Here is a 15,545-nt window from a genome sequence, read left to right as displayed (position 1 = left end):
CGCTTGCTTGTTAATTGCATCAAACAACAGCCGATACTTCTCATCCATCGCCTGCAAAACAGCAGCAAGCTCCCCCGCTGTGACTCCTGCTGGGGCATTTTCATTGCATGCCATACCTTCAGTTCCTCCACACCCAGCACACACACCTCAGCCTGAGTATCTAAATGCCTGACCTGTTCAGCTCCAGCAACGAAGGGAATGCTCAAATCAAGTCACCGCAGCGGCTGAACCTCGTTGCCTGTTGACACCCGACGCGCCCTTGCTGACCAGCGCTGCAATGCCCACGCTGCGCCTCAACTGCCGCCAGTCACACTCCTCCACCACAGCCGACCAACCCAGCCCCGATTCAGCTCTCCACCACCGCAAATTAGGCCCCCAAGCCACCCTGCTCTGATACCATGTTGTTGAACACACACCTAATCAGAGAGGATTCGAAGGTGAGAGAAGGGGAAGACACTGGAATTTCTGGTCGGGGCAACCTTATCCATTCATCCCCAGTACAAATATTTACAGAGCTTCACTTTTTACACATAAGACCTCTGGCTTTCCTATTATACAACAAGAGTACCGACAATAACACTCATGTTTTTTTTGGAGCTGCTGAAAGGATATCCCTCTCCTCGCACACCTCTCGTCGTTTTACATTTGCAACAAGAAATAGTTCTACTTTTTATGTGTAGTTCCACACATTTTCCATTTCTCCCAATTTCTTCTTGTTTAGGAAAGTGAGATTTCATTCAATCAGAGTTGTCCAACTTGGATGAAACCACAGAATTCTCTATTGTCAGCCATCAGGTGTGTAAGAAACTTTAAAAAGGAACAATATTCGGAGCTGATTTTTGTATGAGTTCCTCAGATGTCGAAACGCCACGAAACTTGCATGCGCCTTGCGTGCATGAGCATCTTGAATTCCTAAAATTTTAGATTTTTTTTTAATTTACCGGTCTTCAGGTGTAGATGAGCCTTGGCACCGTTTAGAATTATCATGATATACCTAATATTATTGTGCGTGTTTCATTCCTTTTCTTCAGAAACTAAGGTAAAGTTGTGGCTGTGTGTCCATGTAGCTACACCTCTTATCTATGCCACACTCAAACTAATTAGCTGAGCACACCATTGCAAGGCTAGCTGACCACCGAGTCCAAGATGCAGCTGACAACCAAGATATTATAAAGGTCTCACACAAGTGTTCCAAATCAGAGGCCATCACGCATGTTCATGCCATAACTTGGTAGTACATTCTTTGGGACAGGAAATACAGTGACATGCCCAAATCAAATGTCAAAGAATTCTTGGCATATGAATGTTGGCAAATGATATCGCGACAATACATACTCTTTTCAAACATGATCTCTACTCTATCCAGGCTGTGTGCACAGAAACAGTTCTGCGAAAAGGCAGAGCCATGCCCAATCAACACCAGGAGAAGACATTCCAAAATATAGCGATGGCCCGTGCATACAATCAAATCTCTTGCTTGAACGCTGCTGCTTGGTAGCTTCCCATGGTGATTTTTTTCCCGTCAAAGAAGGCCACAAGGCCCCCATTTTCATTGAGAAAACCATAACAGAAAGCCTACCAACAATGCTTCCCATGGTAATGGTGTTGCATACCGACAGCTCACTAATCTCTATGGATGGCATATATACTTCCACGTCTTGGGCTTCAGTAGTCTGGGCCCTGATCAATGATCACAAATGGTGTCACATACAGTAAATTTGTAAATGATAATCTAGCATCAAAGTTGACATCTGGTAGGGATGACAGGGTTTCACATCCTCCGATCTCAAGTTTCTCCAACAACGATGGCATCTCTCCCCAGTGAGAATCCACTGATCTCAACCCACGGCACTAACAAACGGTAATTTTAATTTCATTGTGCGACGGCAGAAGATCAAGGATCCCTGTTAAGCTATGACACCCCCGTATGTATATAGATTCTAAACATGGAAAGAGAGAATGCTCTGCCCTGGATACAGCTGATGACGATGACAACTCTGAATATACAGGCGATCGCCGTTGAAGACTCGATGATGATCCCTGTTCCAGTTGCAGCCTCCTACTGAATATGGACCTGAGCTTAGAACAATCAAGAATTTCCATTTTCCTCAGCGATGCAGGGAGCTTGAAGACCTCTACCATGCTTTCACACTGAAATATCTTGAGATACCCGAGGCTTGGCAGGAGCTGAATCGAGGATTCTAATGTTGCTGATGGCTCAGCTGCAGGAGCTTGTGTGTATCCAACCAGTTGCTTGCAGTAAGAAATCTCTAGACTCCTCAAGGATACCAAGCCTTGGAACTCTTTCTCTGGCCAGTGGACAAGCGCATCACAATCATTGATGTACAACCATTGAAGCCGTACAAAACATGCACATAGCTCAGTTACACCCGACTTGAAGCCACTCAAGTGCATAATTGCCATAGGGAAATCATCTCGATTCCATTTTTCCATGGCGCCCACCACTTGTGTCAAACTACGACCAGCCGCCTCCAAGGTTGATTGCGTGTCTTCAAGGTTCTTCAGTTTCAGATTGGTCAGTGACGTCATATGTCTAGCTACCCACAGGAACATCTCTTCCTCATTTCCCTCCATGTGTAACACGCTGAGCTTTGGTGATTTAGCTTTTGTTCTCAGCTTTGGACAAAACTCGATACGGATCTCCTGAAGGCTAGGGAAGGTCCGTTGCCCACATAATGTTGTCATATTTTCACAGTGTATGACAACCAATTGCTCAAGCTGAGGAAACATTAACTTTTCTCGCATAGATCCTTCGACTGCATGCCAACTCTCGAATCTGCTCAAGCATTTCAATTTCAGAACTTTCAATGCAGGAAACGCTGACCGTGCCATACTATAATCTCCATCAACCGGTGCTTCCGGTAATGCTGTCAGGATAGAACAATTCATAATTGTAAGTTTCTCAAGCTTAGGAAATACCATGTGTCCTCTCTGTGTTCCCTCGGTTGCCTCCCATTTCCAAAAGTTGTCCAAGAAATCCAAGTAGAGTTCCTTCAATGCTGGAAATGCTGACCGTGCCATACCATGAGGTTCTCCAAGCAGTGTTGCGTCCGGCAACGCAGTTAACTTTGCACAGCTAACAATAGATAACTTGTCAAGCCGAGGAAACATTATCTCTTGTCCTTGTACCTCGTTACTTGTTTCCCACCATCTGTCCAAACAATGCAGATCTTGTAGTGTAAGCTCCTTCATATTTGGAAAAGCGAAGGTGGTATCACAACCGAATAGCCATTGCAGTTTTTCACACTGGAAAAGTTGGATCTCAACCATGTTTCTGGACATAGCCATCCATGTCGGAAAGGTGGTGCCTCCGTAGGATTCTATCCTTACACCCAGCAGTCCATCATGAGGTTTCAGACTCTTGAGCACTCTAGCATCATCAGCACAACCAACGCTCCATTTTAATGTCAAGCCTCGCAGTTCCTTCTTATTGCCGATATTTGCCACTTTTGCATCTTCTTCTGTCACATTCTCTAGTTGAGTTAGCTCTAGCTGACCACCAAGGTTTAAATGTTGCAACTCTCCAATGGCACTGCACTTAGAGCCAGTAGGACCTGCTATAAAACATGTAAGTGTCTGCAGGGACATGAGTTTTTGGAGACCACCAGGCATGCTCCTCAACTTCGGACAACAATGAGTGTATAGGTGACGGAGGGCGGTCAAATACTTCATTTTTCTTGGAAGCCGACGAAGTGAGTAGCAGCAAGATATGTTCAATGTTTCCAGGCTGTATAAAATGCTTATATCTTCAGGAAGTGGTTTGATATAACTTCTTGAGAGATCAAGGTACCTTAGGTGATGCAGATGCTTTGGTTTCAAATGGAATTGTCCGCCCCAATTTAAAAGGAACCGTAATGCCTTCGAAGAGTTGTATTTTGATAAATGCTGAAAGCGAACTCCCATTTCTATATAACAATCACACATAAGTGTCTGGATAGCCAGAGATCTTTTCGCCACAGATTCATTCAAAATAGTTTCTGGTTGTCCACAAGACAGAAATAAGTGGCGAGCTGTATCTGGAAGCCACTCAATCTGACGTGGTTCCTTAGGTGCAAGAGCACATTCTTTTTCCATTGTAGACAATGCAACATCATGCATAAGATCTTGGATTTTACATGTATGTTTGGGATAATCACCCACCACCGGGCGCGCATATTCATACCGTGAGACTCGGACTTTTTTCACATCCACAAAGAATAACCTTGAGGTCAGCTCATTGAAAATCCATTTGCCAATGGTTTCAGGACTAACTTCTTTTTGGTCCATGATAAAGCCATGTGCGATCCATAGTTGGATCAGTTTGTCCACGTCAATCTCATAATCCTTGGGAAACACAGCACAGAAAGAAAAGCATTGCTTCATCTGTGATGACATGTCATTGTAGCTGAGCTTCAGTATTGGTAAAATTCCAGACTCCTCGGTGCAAATGTTGCTTCTTCTCGATATAGCCTTCCATTCTTCTTTGCTGGTCTTTGTACGCAGCATAGAGCCCAGTGCGGCTGCCGCCAAAGGAGAGCCACGACATCTCTTCGCGATCTCACCAACCATATTAACTAGCATGACCGGCCTTTCTTCTTCCTTGTGCAGACTGAATGCTCTTGACTCGATAATTTCCTCAATAAAGTTATCCTCCAAAGCTGCGAGATTATAGGCTTTAACTGTACCCATTATTTTCGTGACTCCTTCATCACGAGTAGTTGCCAGAACCACACTGCCCTTAGCACCATGTGTAAGGCGGACCTCGAGCTTTTTCCACTTATCGCTCTCTCGGTTCCGTACATCATCCAAGACAAGGAGGTATCTACGCCCGCTTAGTACAATTTGGAGGCTATCCAATGGGCCCTTCTTAAAAGGTGCTTTAATTATACTATTTTTAAGATGAAAGTCAACAATTCTTCGAGCCAAGGAATCCACATCAAAGCTGTCAGAGACACAAACCCATATCAGCAACTCGAAATGCTTCTGAACTTCAGGTTCATTGTAAATGAGTTGCGCTAAGGTGGTCTTGCCTAGCCCCCCCATCCCAACGATGGGAACAACTGTGAGATTTGCATTGCTAGCTTGACAAAGTAGTGTATCAACAATAGTCTTAGTATCTTGGCTTCTCGATCTGCTAATGATTTTCTTTGGATCAGAGATAACAGGATCCATCTGCTGCCAGTGCATGGATATTGGTGCTTGCTGCTGATACTTAAACCCAAAGGCGTTCATCTCAGCCACAAGGACCTCAATGGCCTGCAAGATTCTGCATAGCTTCTTCTTCATTTTGTCACGGAACGCAAAACGGTTGTGAGTGACGAAGAATCTTACTGTATCGATGCCGAGCTTGCTGTAATGCCCATTCTTCTTGGCCTCACGGCGGAGCGCCTCGTACTTGAACTCATCAAAGATCTCATTCGCTTCGTAGGCCACCGTCTTGACCTCCTCAAGCCAAGCCTTGGCCCCTTCTCTGTGGGACGCGGCATGCTCGGCGTCGGTGATGACGTCCAGGATGGCCTGCAGCTTGCACTTGAGGACCCTGTGCTGCTCCTCCATGCCCTCCATCACCTTGTACTGGTCCAGGAGGTAGCTGGACGCCTTCTCCTTCACAGTGGACAGCAGCGGCCCGACCACCATGGTGGCCACCGGCTCTGCCATTGGAATGCTCAGAGCTCACGACACACGCGGAACACGGGGAATCCCAGTTGCAGTCCAGGATGAAGAAGAGAACGGTGGTGTGAGCAAGCTAGATGCGTGCGAGCATTGACTTTCTGGGGGAGAAGTGATGGTCGCTTCCATCGATTACCTTCTTCTCCGTTTTGGCTGTACTACTTAATAAAACACTTCCACAGAGGAGTCTTCTTAGCTCAGCACCGGGCATTGTTTTTTGGTTTGACGTAGAATAATAGGGACAGCTATTCTGACTTTTGGTTGTACTTAATGAAATGCTCCTTCAGATGAGTCGAACTTTGATCTGCACTTCTTCAACCACTCACAATTTATCACAAGTCAACTGCCCAATCTTGCACCAGCTCAGCACTAGTTATTCCAGCTGGCTGCACCTCAGCAAGGCATTGTTAATTTCCGGGTTGGCGCATAACAACAGGGACAGCTAACCAAACCTTCTGACATATTTTATTGAACAGTTGAAGACATATGTGCAGCCAATGAATATTCCAATCTGCAGCTAAAATCGCTACTCTTATAAGAATTAAGCCTCAAGCACCCATAGATTCCGAAAATCCTATTTAATTGGAAGACACAGGTGAAATAGCATACAAGAGACAAACTGTAAATCCTAATACACCGAGAAGAAATCAAATTTTTTTTCGAGAACATAAACGATAACTGGATTCAGAGAACACACTGGAGCACACCAACGAGAGAAACATAAGCTGTAGGGACCAAAAGACAAACTTGAAACATATATATATATATATATATATATATATATATATATATATATATTGGTTTCTATTAAAAAATGCAATGTGTTAAAGAAATTTTCTTACAATAAGTGTTTCTTCTTTGTTTTATTAGTTCTCTACATTTTGCATTAGCATATCTTTCCTTGTTAGTTCTGTACTGTAAGCAGGAAATAGCTAAAAAAGGGTAGACTCAAATTATGGCATGATCCTTCATAGTCCAGATTATTGGAGGAGAAGTATGCTTACAACAAAACAAGAAAGGTTCAGATCCATGGTATGACTGTTATTGAGGTCTTCGAGTCTATTTGGAGAAAGAAGTACCGAAAAAAGCACCTCATATGCATACCACAGGAACTGGCCCTATACAACTAAATTCTCCAATATGCTCCACCCAAAACTGAAACACGTCCAGAACAAAAAAGGAGAACATTCAGAGATGAGGAATTTATATTTTGTCAGTTAAAAGGAAGCATATCGGAAAACTGACATTCCATGAAACAACACGTGCACAAAGGAAGTCTTTTCCTCTCTACCTCGCAAGACGAAAAGGGTAGCTATATATTGTGATCTAACTGGAATATAATTTTCCGATGTGGCTGAACTCCACGTGCACTGGGAGCTGGATTAACCTGAAGATACCAACAGAATCGAAGTAAACAAATCTGTTGACTTAAACAACCAGCACATGATATACTGGACACAGTCTAGTAGTACAACGCTGCAAGAAACTAGAGTTCAGTAACCTGAATATGACTGCACGGATCTAATTGGACGAAATATATTAGAGCCACTTACTCCCAACCAATCAACCAATCTGTAGGAAGGAAGGAGAGGAATAAGGAACCAGGGGGCCGAGCAGGGCAGGGAGGGGGGCCGGAGAGTCGGTCGGCCCTGGATGGGGCTGCTCCGGTTGAACGGCTGGCGGGTACCGGTCGAGACGGCATTGCAGATTCTAGTCAGGCAGCGGAGGAGGTGGATCCCCGCCACGGTGAACGCCGCCAGGGGGAGGTCGAGGTGGTTGAAGAGGCAGACAGGTCCCTCCGGATTGGAGGGTGAAGGATGCGGGTGAATGCAGGGGCACCGCCGTGGAGCGCCTCGGCCCGCCGGTGTGGGTCAGTCAATGTCAGCACTGGAATCTCAGAGCTCAGGATTATTTTCCTCTTTTTTTTTGTGGTCAAGTCAATGGCACAGAGTATTCTGAAGCCGTCAGGTATCCATCGCGTACATGAAAATAGAGGAATCTCTTAAGAGCTGAGGATTTTTACTAGTGAAAAAAATTAGACCAGCACGCTAAAATAATCATCTAGAAGAAAATATCAGCTGCCAAAAAATACTAAACCCCTAATTTTATTACCACATCTTTGGAAACCTAATAATATTATGATAGTTCGCCGTGTACATTTTTTCTGAGAACGTGTTCAAGCACTTATTCTCTTTCAAAGTAAGACAATAGCTGTACACGTCATGCAGGAATCAATTGCAAGGCCTGGACCAGCAAGTCCAAGATAAAGGAGTTGCATATATACTGAGAATTAAGTAATACTACATAGCACACAAATATGAACGTTCCAGGCCAGTTCTATACATACTTGCTCTGACTGAAACAATACTGAAGGAGACGTATAAACGTCATGGCAAACTTATTTAGAACAAGAAATGCAGAGACATACCTAAACGAAGTGTCACGGAATTCTTGCCATAGAGCGTGAAACACTCCAACTTTATCCAGACATGAGTACTACTCTACCTAGGTTGTGTGTGAGGAAACAGTTCCACCGTGCACAACCGACACCAGAAGATAACTCAAAATATATGTATGGGGGCATCACCATCTCCTGCTACTGCTTGGTAGCTTCACATGGTGATGGTGTCACACACATGTCGGGAGCTCAACTAACCTCTGCAGATGCCATTTATCCATGTCTTGGGCTTCGACAGAATAGGTCCTGGTCACAAATGATGTCACAAGAAAATTTGTAAGTATTAATGTAGCATCAAAGTTTATACTGAAATTAAAGTGCATGCTGGAGGAACGAAGGATTTACATGGGAAGCACGTCTACTGTTGGGTTTTGTAGTACTTATTACCATTCATATCTAACTACTCGATTAAATGATACTCGCTGGTACATGCCTGTGCAACGCGTGTTTGCTGTTACATGGAAAAATTGAGACATAATTCTTTTGATTAGGTATCTCGCTAGCTGGAGTAATCAATCCAGATCTTTTAGTAGCGGTAGTATATCTGGAAGGAATTTTAAAAAAAGGTATATCTGGAAGGAAGGGATGTCTGAATTTATTGCTGAAATGCAACAACCAAAATAGAGAAGGACACTGACCTTGATGATGGGCATCTAGAGTTACCCCCTCAAGGCTGCCTAGGCGTTGCTGCAGGCAAGGAGGGAGCCTCTTCATACCAGGACAGTCGTAGACCTTGAGCACTCTGAGAGATGGGTACACTCGCGGGCCATCCGGTAAGGATAACAGGGTCTCGCAGAGCCCGATGGAGAGGCCCTCCAGCGATGGGAACTCTCCCGAGTGAGATTCCACTGACCTCAACCCACTGCACCGATAGACGCTTATGTGCTTGAGGGACGGGGGAAGATCAAGGCCCCCTGTTAATCCGTCGCACCCCCGTATATCTATCTCTTCTAAGCATGGGAGCACCTCCGAATATACAGGTGGTGAGCCTTGAACTATGGCCGATGCTGATGGCTGTCCCTGCTGTGGCATCCTGCTGCTGAATATGGACCTGAGCTTCGCGCAATCGCGAATCATCATCTTCCTCAGGGACGCGGGGAGTCTGAAGACCTCTACCATGCTCGTACAGCCATATATCTTAAGAGACTCCAGGCATGGCAGGAGCTGACTCGAGGATTCTGATATTGTTGTTGATGGCTCGGCAGCGTATCCAACCAGTTGTTTGCAGGACATAATGTTTAGACTCCTCAAGGATACCAAGCTTTGGAACTCTTTCTCTGGCCAGTGGACAAGTGCGGCACAATCATTGATGCACAAGCGTTGAAGCTGTATAAAGCATGCACATAGCTCGGTTAAGCCTGACTTGAAGCCAATTAACTCCATGTCTGCCAGAGGGAAATCGTGATGGTTCCAATTCTCCATGGCGCTCATCGCTTGTGTCAAACTATTATCAGCCGCTGCTGCCGTGGTTGTTTCCGACCCTTCACAGTTCTGCAGCTTCAGATTGGTCAGTGAAGTCACATTTCTAGCTATCCACAGGAACATCTCTTCCTCACTGCCCTGCATCTCTAAAACACGGAGCTTTGGTGATTCAGCTTTTATTGTCAGCTTTGGACAAACCTTTTGTTGTCCTGATGATGCTTTGATTTTTCCACAGTGTGCAACATACAACTCCTCAAGCTGAGGAAACATTATCTCTGCTCCTTGAGGTCCTTCGACTGCATCCCATCTCTCAAAGCTCCTCAAGTATCTCAATTCGAGAACCTTCAATGTAGGAAATGCTGAGCATGCCATTCTGCCGTAAGATTCTCCAAGCAGTGTTGCTTCTGGTAATGTTGTGAGCTTTGCACAGTCAAGAATATGCAACTTCTCAAGCTGAGGAAATACTACCTCTTTTCCTGGTTCCATGTTACTTGATTCCGACCATCCCTCCAAACATTCCAGACCTTGAAGTGTAAACTCCTTCAGATTTGGAAAACTGAAGGATGCACCAGAACTGAATAGCCATTGTAGGTTTTTACAATAGGAGAGATGGATTTCAACCATGTTTCGCGACATAGCCATCCATGTTGGAAATGTGGTGCCTCCATAGGATTCTATCCTTAGAGACTGCAGGCCATCATGAGGCTTGACACACTCGAGCACCCTTGCATCATCCCTAGAACCAATAGTCCATTTTAATGTCAGTTCTCGGAGTTCCTTCTTCTTTCCAAGATTTGCTGCTTTTGCATCTTCTTCTGTCACATTCTCTAGCTGATTTAGCTCTAGCTGACCACCAAGATTTAAATGCTGCAACTCTCCAACATTGCTGCACTCAGAGATAGTATGGCCTGCTACAAAACATGTAAGCGTCTGAAGGGACACGAGTTTCCGGAGGTCACCAGGCATGCTGCTCATCTTTGGACAATCATGACTGTAGAGGTGACGGAGGGCAGTCATATACTTCATTTGTCTTGGAAGCCGACGCAGTTCTTGACAGCCAGAGATTTTCAATGTTTGCAGGTTATATAGAATGCTTATATCTTCAGGAAGTGCTTCAAAATCACTTCTTGAGAGATCAAGGTACCTTAGGTGATGAAGATGCTTTGATTTTAAGGGGAATGGACTTCTCCGCGTATGGAGCTGTAGTGCCTTCAAGGTGCTATATTTTGATAAATGCTGCAGTGGGTGCTCCATATAACTATCACACAGAAGTGTCTGAATAGCTGGAGATTTTCTTGCCAGAGAATCATTCAAAACAATTTCTGGTTTTTCACAAGACAAAAGTAAGTGGCGAGCTGTATCTGGAAGCCACTCAATCCGATTTGGTTCCTCAGGTGCAAAACCACATTCATTCTCCATTGTAGACAGCGCAACATCATGCATAAGATCATGGATTTTACATGTACGTTTGTAATAACTACCCCCCACCATGCGTTCATAGGATGTGGCTTTTCCTTGCTTCACATCCACAAAGAATGAACTTGAGGCCAACTCGCTGAAAATCCGGTTGCCAATGGTTTCAGGACTAACTTCTTTGTGGTCCTGGATGAAGCCATGTGCGATCCATAGTTGGATCAGTTTGTCTACATCAATCTCATAATCCTTGGGGAAAACAGCACAGAAAGCAAAGCACTGCTTCATCTGTGATGACAAGTTATTGTAGCTGAGCTTGAGTATTGGTAAAATTCCAGACTCCTCGGTGCAAATGTTGCTTCTGCTTGATATAGCCTTCCATTCTTCTTCACTGGTCTTTGTACGCAGCACAGAGCCCAGCGCTGTTGCGGCCAAAGGAGAGCCACGACATCTCTTCACAATCTCATCAACCATATTAACTAGCACAGCAGGCCTTTCTTCTTCCTTCTGCAAACTGAATGCTCTTGTCTCGATATTTCCTTTATGAAGTTATCCTCCAAAGCTGCGAGATTATAGGGTTTAACTGTACCCATTATTTTTGCGACTCCTTCATCACGAGTAGTTGTCAGAACCACACTGCCATTGGCACCATGTGTAAGGCGGTCCTTGAGCTTTTCCCACTTATCACTTTCTCGGTTCCAGACGTCATCCAATACAAGGAGGTACCTATGCCCGCTTAGTACGTCTTGAAGACTATCCAGTGGGCTTTTCTTGGAAGCTGCTGCTTCAACTACATCTTTTTCTAGATGAAATGCAACTATTCTTTTAGCCAGGGAATCCACATCAAAGCTGTCAGAGACACAAACCCAGATCAGCAACTTGAAATGCTTCTGAATTTCAGGTTCATTGTAAATTAGCTGCGCCAAGGTGGTCTTGCCTAGGCCCCCTACTCCAATGATGGGAACGACCGAGAGATCCGCATTGTTGGCTTGACCAAGTAATGTACCAACAATATTCTTAGTATCTCGGCTTCTCGATCTGCTGATGATTTTCTTCGGATCGAAGATAACATGGTCCATCTGCCTCCACCGCATGGACTCTGGTGCTTGCTGCTGATACTTAAACCCAAAGGCGTTCATCTCAGCCACAAGGACTTCGATGGCCTGCACAATCCTGCACAGCTTCTTCCCCATCCTGTCGCGGAACGTAAAACGGTTGTGGGTGGTGAGGAGCTTTACTGCATTGAAGCCGAGCTCGCCATAGTGCCCGTTCTTCCTGGCCTCGCGGCGGAGCGCCTCGTAGTTGAACTCGTCGAAGAGCCCGTTAGCCTCGTAGGCCACCCTCTTGACCTCCTCGAGCCAAGCCTTGGCCCCTGCTCTGTGGGACGCAGTCTGCTCGGCGTCATCGATGACGTCCAGGATGGCCGGCAGCTTGCGCTTGAGCACCCTGTGCTGCTCCTCCATGCCCTCCATCACCTTGTACTGGTCAAGCAGATAGCTGGACACCTTGTGCTTCACGACTGAGAGCAATGGCCCGACCACCATGGTGGCCACGAGCTCTGCCATCGGAGCTCGCAGCACACAACTGCAGTCCAAGGCGGAGAAGAAAATGGTGGTGTGTGATCCCTGATCCACTGGAATACTCTAATGCATATCTTGATCGCCTGGGTCTGCAAAACATATGTACTCAAAGTAAGATTACCAGGATGTTACTATAAATGATGCATTAATAGCAACACTCTGAATGTAGCAGATTCACTGCCTTTGGATTAAAAGGCTGCATTCAGCTCAAAACCCTGGGTTATCCAGCAAAGTAGAACTGCAAATGAAAGGGAGATCATATGTAACATGGTATTGTAACTCACAGGAAAATATCATGGTGCCCGAGCTAGTAAATTTCAGAATATCTCCGAAGGTAGTTCCTGGGCGTAAATGCCACATAACAACCAGTGCAGCAAGCAATGCCTTATCTGGTACCTCACTACAGCAAGCAGTCTGTATCCAAAGGCATGTGAACAGAACGATGGTACCGACACTTGTCTAGTTCTCTGATGGTTCTATACTTTGCATTAACTGCTTTCAGTTCAACATACAAACGAACAGCATACTCCTGGGACACATGTACCTTCTCTGATGTAACAGAGGAACTGTGACACATAGGCCAATAGGAAATAGCATGACACTTGAGGTAGTAAAATTCGAGGATATTCATAGTGAACATACTCCTGGGGCATTAATGCCATGGAACCACAACAATGCAGCAAGCAATGAAATATGTGGTGCCTCATAGCACTTAGCAGTTTGTATCCCTACGGGTATGTGTCTATGTGAACAGAGTGGATGGTACTACTTCTCTGATGGTCCTAGGCCTTTGCACATTAAGTGGTTTCAGTTCAATGGAAAATAGAACAGCATTGCACATTTCCTTGTATTTGTATAAACTCAAAACCCGGTTCTACAGAAAAGATACAAGCTATTATTTCCTTGCATTTAGAGGCTGCTCAAAATCCTGGGTTATATAGCTAAATAGAAATGCAAACAAAAGGGAGATCATGTAACAACATGGTAACTGTAAGACTGTAAGTCTGTAACAGATAGGCAAATGGCATGGTGTCCGAGCTAGTAAATTCAAGAACATCTCCAAAGGTAGTTCCTGGGCATAAGTGCCGCATATAACAACCAATGCAGCAAGCAATGACTTATTTGGTGCCTCATTACAGCTAGCAGTTTGTATCCCTACTTCTCTGATGATTGTAGTTCTATACTTTGCATTAACTGGTTACAGCTCAACGGTACAGTCTGATGGTTGTAGTTCTATACTGGCACTTCTCTGATGTAACAAAGTAATTGTGACACATAGGTGAATGGGAAATAGCATGACACTTGAGCTAGCAAAATTCAAGAATATTCATAGTGAAGGTACATCTGGGAGATCAATGCCACGGAACAACCAACTGCAGCAAGCAATGAAATATCGAGTGCCTCATAACAGCTACTCCCGCTGTCTCATAATGTAAGACGTTTTTTGACTCTAGTGTTGTGTAAAAAACCATCTTACATTATGGAACGGAGGGAGCAGCAGCTTGTATTTCTACAGGTATATGCAGATTACGCGGTTTCAGTTCAACGAAAAATAGAACCGCACACTGCGCAATTTGCCTGTATTTGTAAACACTCAAAACCCGGTTCTAGATAAAAGACGGTACAAGCTCTTATTCCCCTGCATATATACTATATGCCCCTCTGGTTTCAGAACAGTTTGAGAGCACTGTGCTTGCACAAGTTGAGATCAAGCAATTGCGTCATGTGAATAAGAAGAAACTGTGTGAGGCTCAGAATCCCATAGCAACTAGAACAAAATGTTACAAATTCATCTAAATCTCGAAAGGTAGAAGATGTCATTAAAAGGCCAGAACTTTCAGTGGCTAATTGGAAGCAAAGTCATCCTATCAGTGGCTAATCTGTTATGAGAGCTTCTGAAGAAGAATGAAAGCAGAGGCTCGTACCTTGGTGCGCCCCACGGTGAGATCCTGGAAATGGGGTCGGAGAGGCTCCCGCCGCGCCCGGCGGCCGTCTCGCGCCGTCCCCGGCGGCGCTGCCTTCTGGCTGGCCCAGCGCCCGGCTCGCCGACAAGCTCCAGGGGCTAGGTGAGGTCCGGGTGTCGAGAAGGTCGGAGAGGCTCGCTCTGCACTGGCGCCGCCGCGCTCCGATTTGTTCGGCGGCCGCCGGCAGCACGGCGCAGCACGGGCTAGGGGACTCTGATTCTTGGAAGGGGATTTTTGTCTGGGAAGCACCATATCCATCCACGTATACTACCAAGCAAAAAGAATCTTATCTTATCTGCCGATGTTTGTGATAAGAGATGTCGAGATGACCCGTTGTATATGGCCCCGACCCTTAAAATAACCATTAGTTTATAGTTTTAGTCGAAAAAATGATCTCAACAAAAACCTTAAAAGCGGTCGACCCGTAAAAAAAATTGAGGGACGCGGTAAAATTCCGCTACGACCCGCGAAAACACAACCCCCCAGGTCGGTGCCTTTATCTCGCAAAAGCGGTTGGCGGGAGGGACATTTCAGCGCACACGCTCCCCACATCCCCTCCCGCAGCCGTCTGTCATTGTCGCTGCCGGCCCGCCGCCTGTGATTTAAGCCATTCTCGCCAGCAGAATCACGCTGCCAGCCCCGGATCCGCTGAGCCGAGCCGCTCCGACGTCGCCGTCGCGTCGGATCGACCACCGCGAGTCGCCGCCCGCCACAGATCCACCGAGCCACCACCGATCGCCCCCCGCCCCGGATTCGTCTTGCCACCACCAGTCATCGCTGCCCCGTTGAGCCACTTTTCCTTCCCCTTGTAGCCAGGCCGCAAAAATTTCGTTAATGCGAGTGTGGATACGGTTTTTTAGATGGATTAGAGCCCTTGCTAGCAATTTTTGCTCGAGGATTCGTCCTCATCCGACGACTAGGACATGGAATCGATGCTCGAGCGCCATCGACGGAAGATGGTCGTGGGGGTCCTAGCCGTGAAGGAGGTCGAGGATCGAAACCACAAGAGACGGCGAGGTTCGACTGTCGGCCCTCTTT

The 15,545-nt window shown here is 45.7% G+C and overlaps 1 protein-coding gene and 1 pseudogene across 1 annotated transcript; both read right to left on the bottom strand.

Annotated features, from left to right (window-relative positions):
• Positions 1-1,687: 1,687 nt before the first annotated feature.
• Positions 1,688-6,173, bottom strand: LOC119278894 (putative disease resistance protein RGA4). The gene has a single exon (XM_037560249.1). It carries the CDS (start codon positions 5,656-5,658, stop codon positions 1,852-1,854), a length of 3,807 nt encoding a protein of 1,268 aa, XP_037416146.1. The 5' UTR covers positions 5,659-6,173; the 3' UTR covers positions 1,688-1,851.
• A 1,615-nt stretch (positions 6,174-7,788) lies between these two features.
• On the bottom strand, positions 7,789-14,726 carry LOC119278893 (annotated as a pseudogene).
• Positions 14,727-15,545: the final 819 nt, after the last annotated feature.

This window comes from Triticum dicoccoides, chromosome 3B (genome assembly GCF_002162155.2).
Source record: "Triticum dicoccoides isolate Atlit2015 ecotype Zavitan chromosome 3B, WEW_v2.0, whole genome shotgun sequence".
Lineage (NCBI taxonomy): Eukaryota > Viridiplantae > Streptophyta > Magnoliopsida > Poales > Poaceae > Triticum > Triticum dicoccoides.
The sequence above is the reverse complement of the archived record's forward strand: the minus strand, read 5'-3'. Positions and strand labels throughout refer to the sequence as shown.

Bases quoted from the DNA above. Each gene is read 5' to 3' on its own strand.
- LOC119278894 (XM_037560249.1), bottom strand. From the start codon at position 5,658: ATGGCAGAGCCGGTGGCCACCATGGTGGTCGGGCCGCTGCTGTCCACT.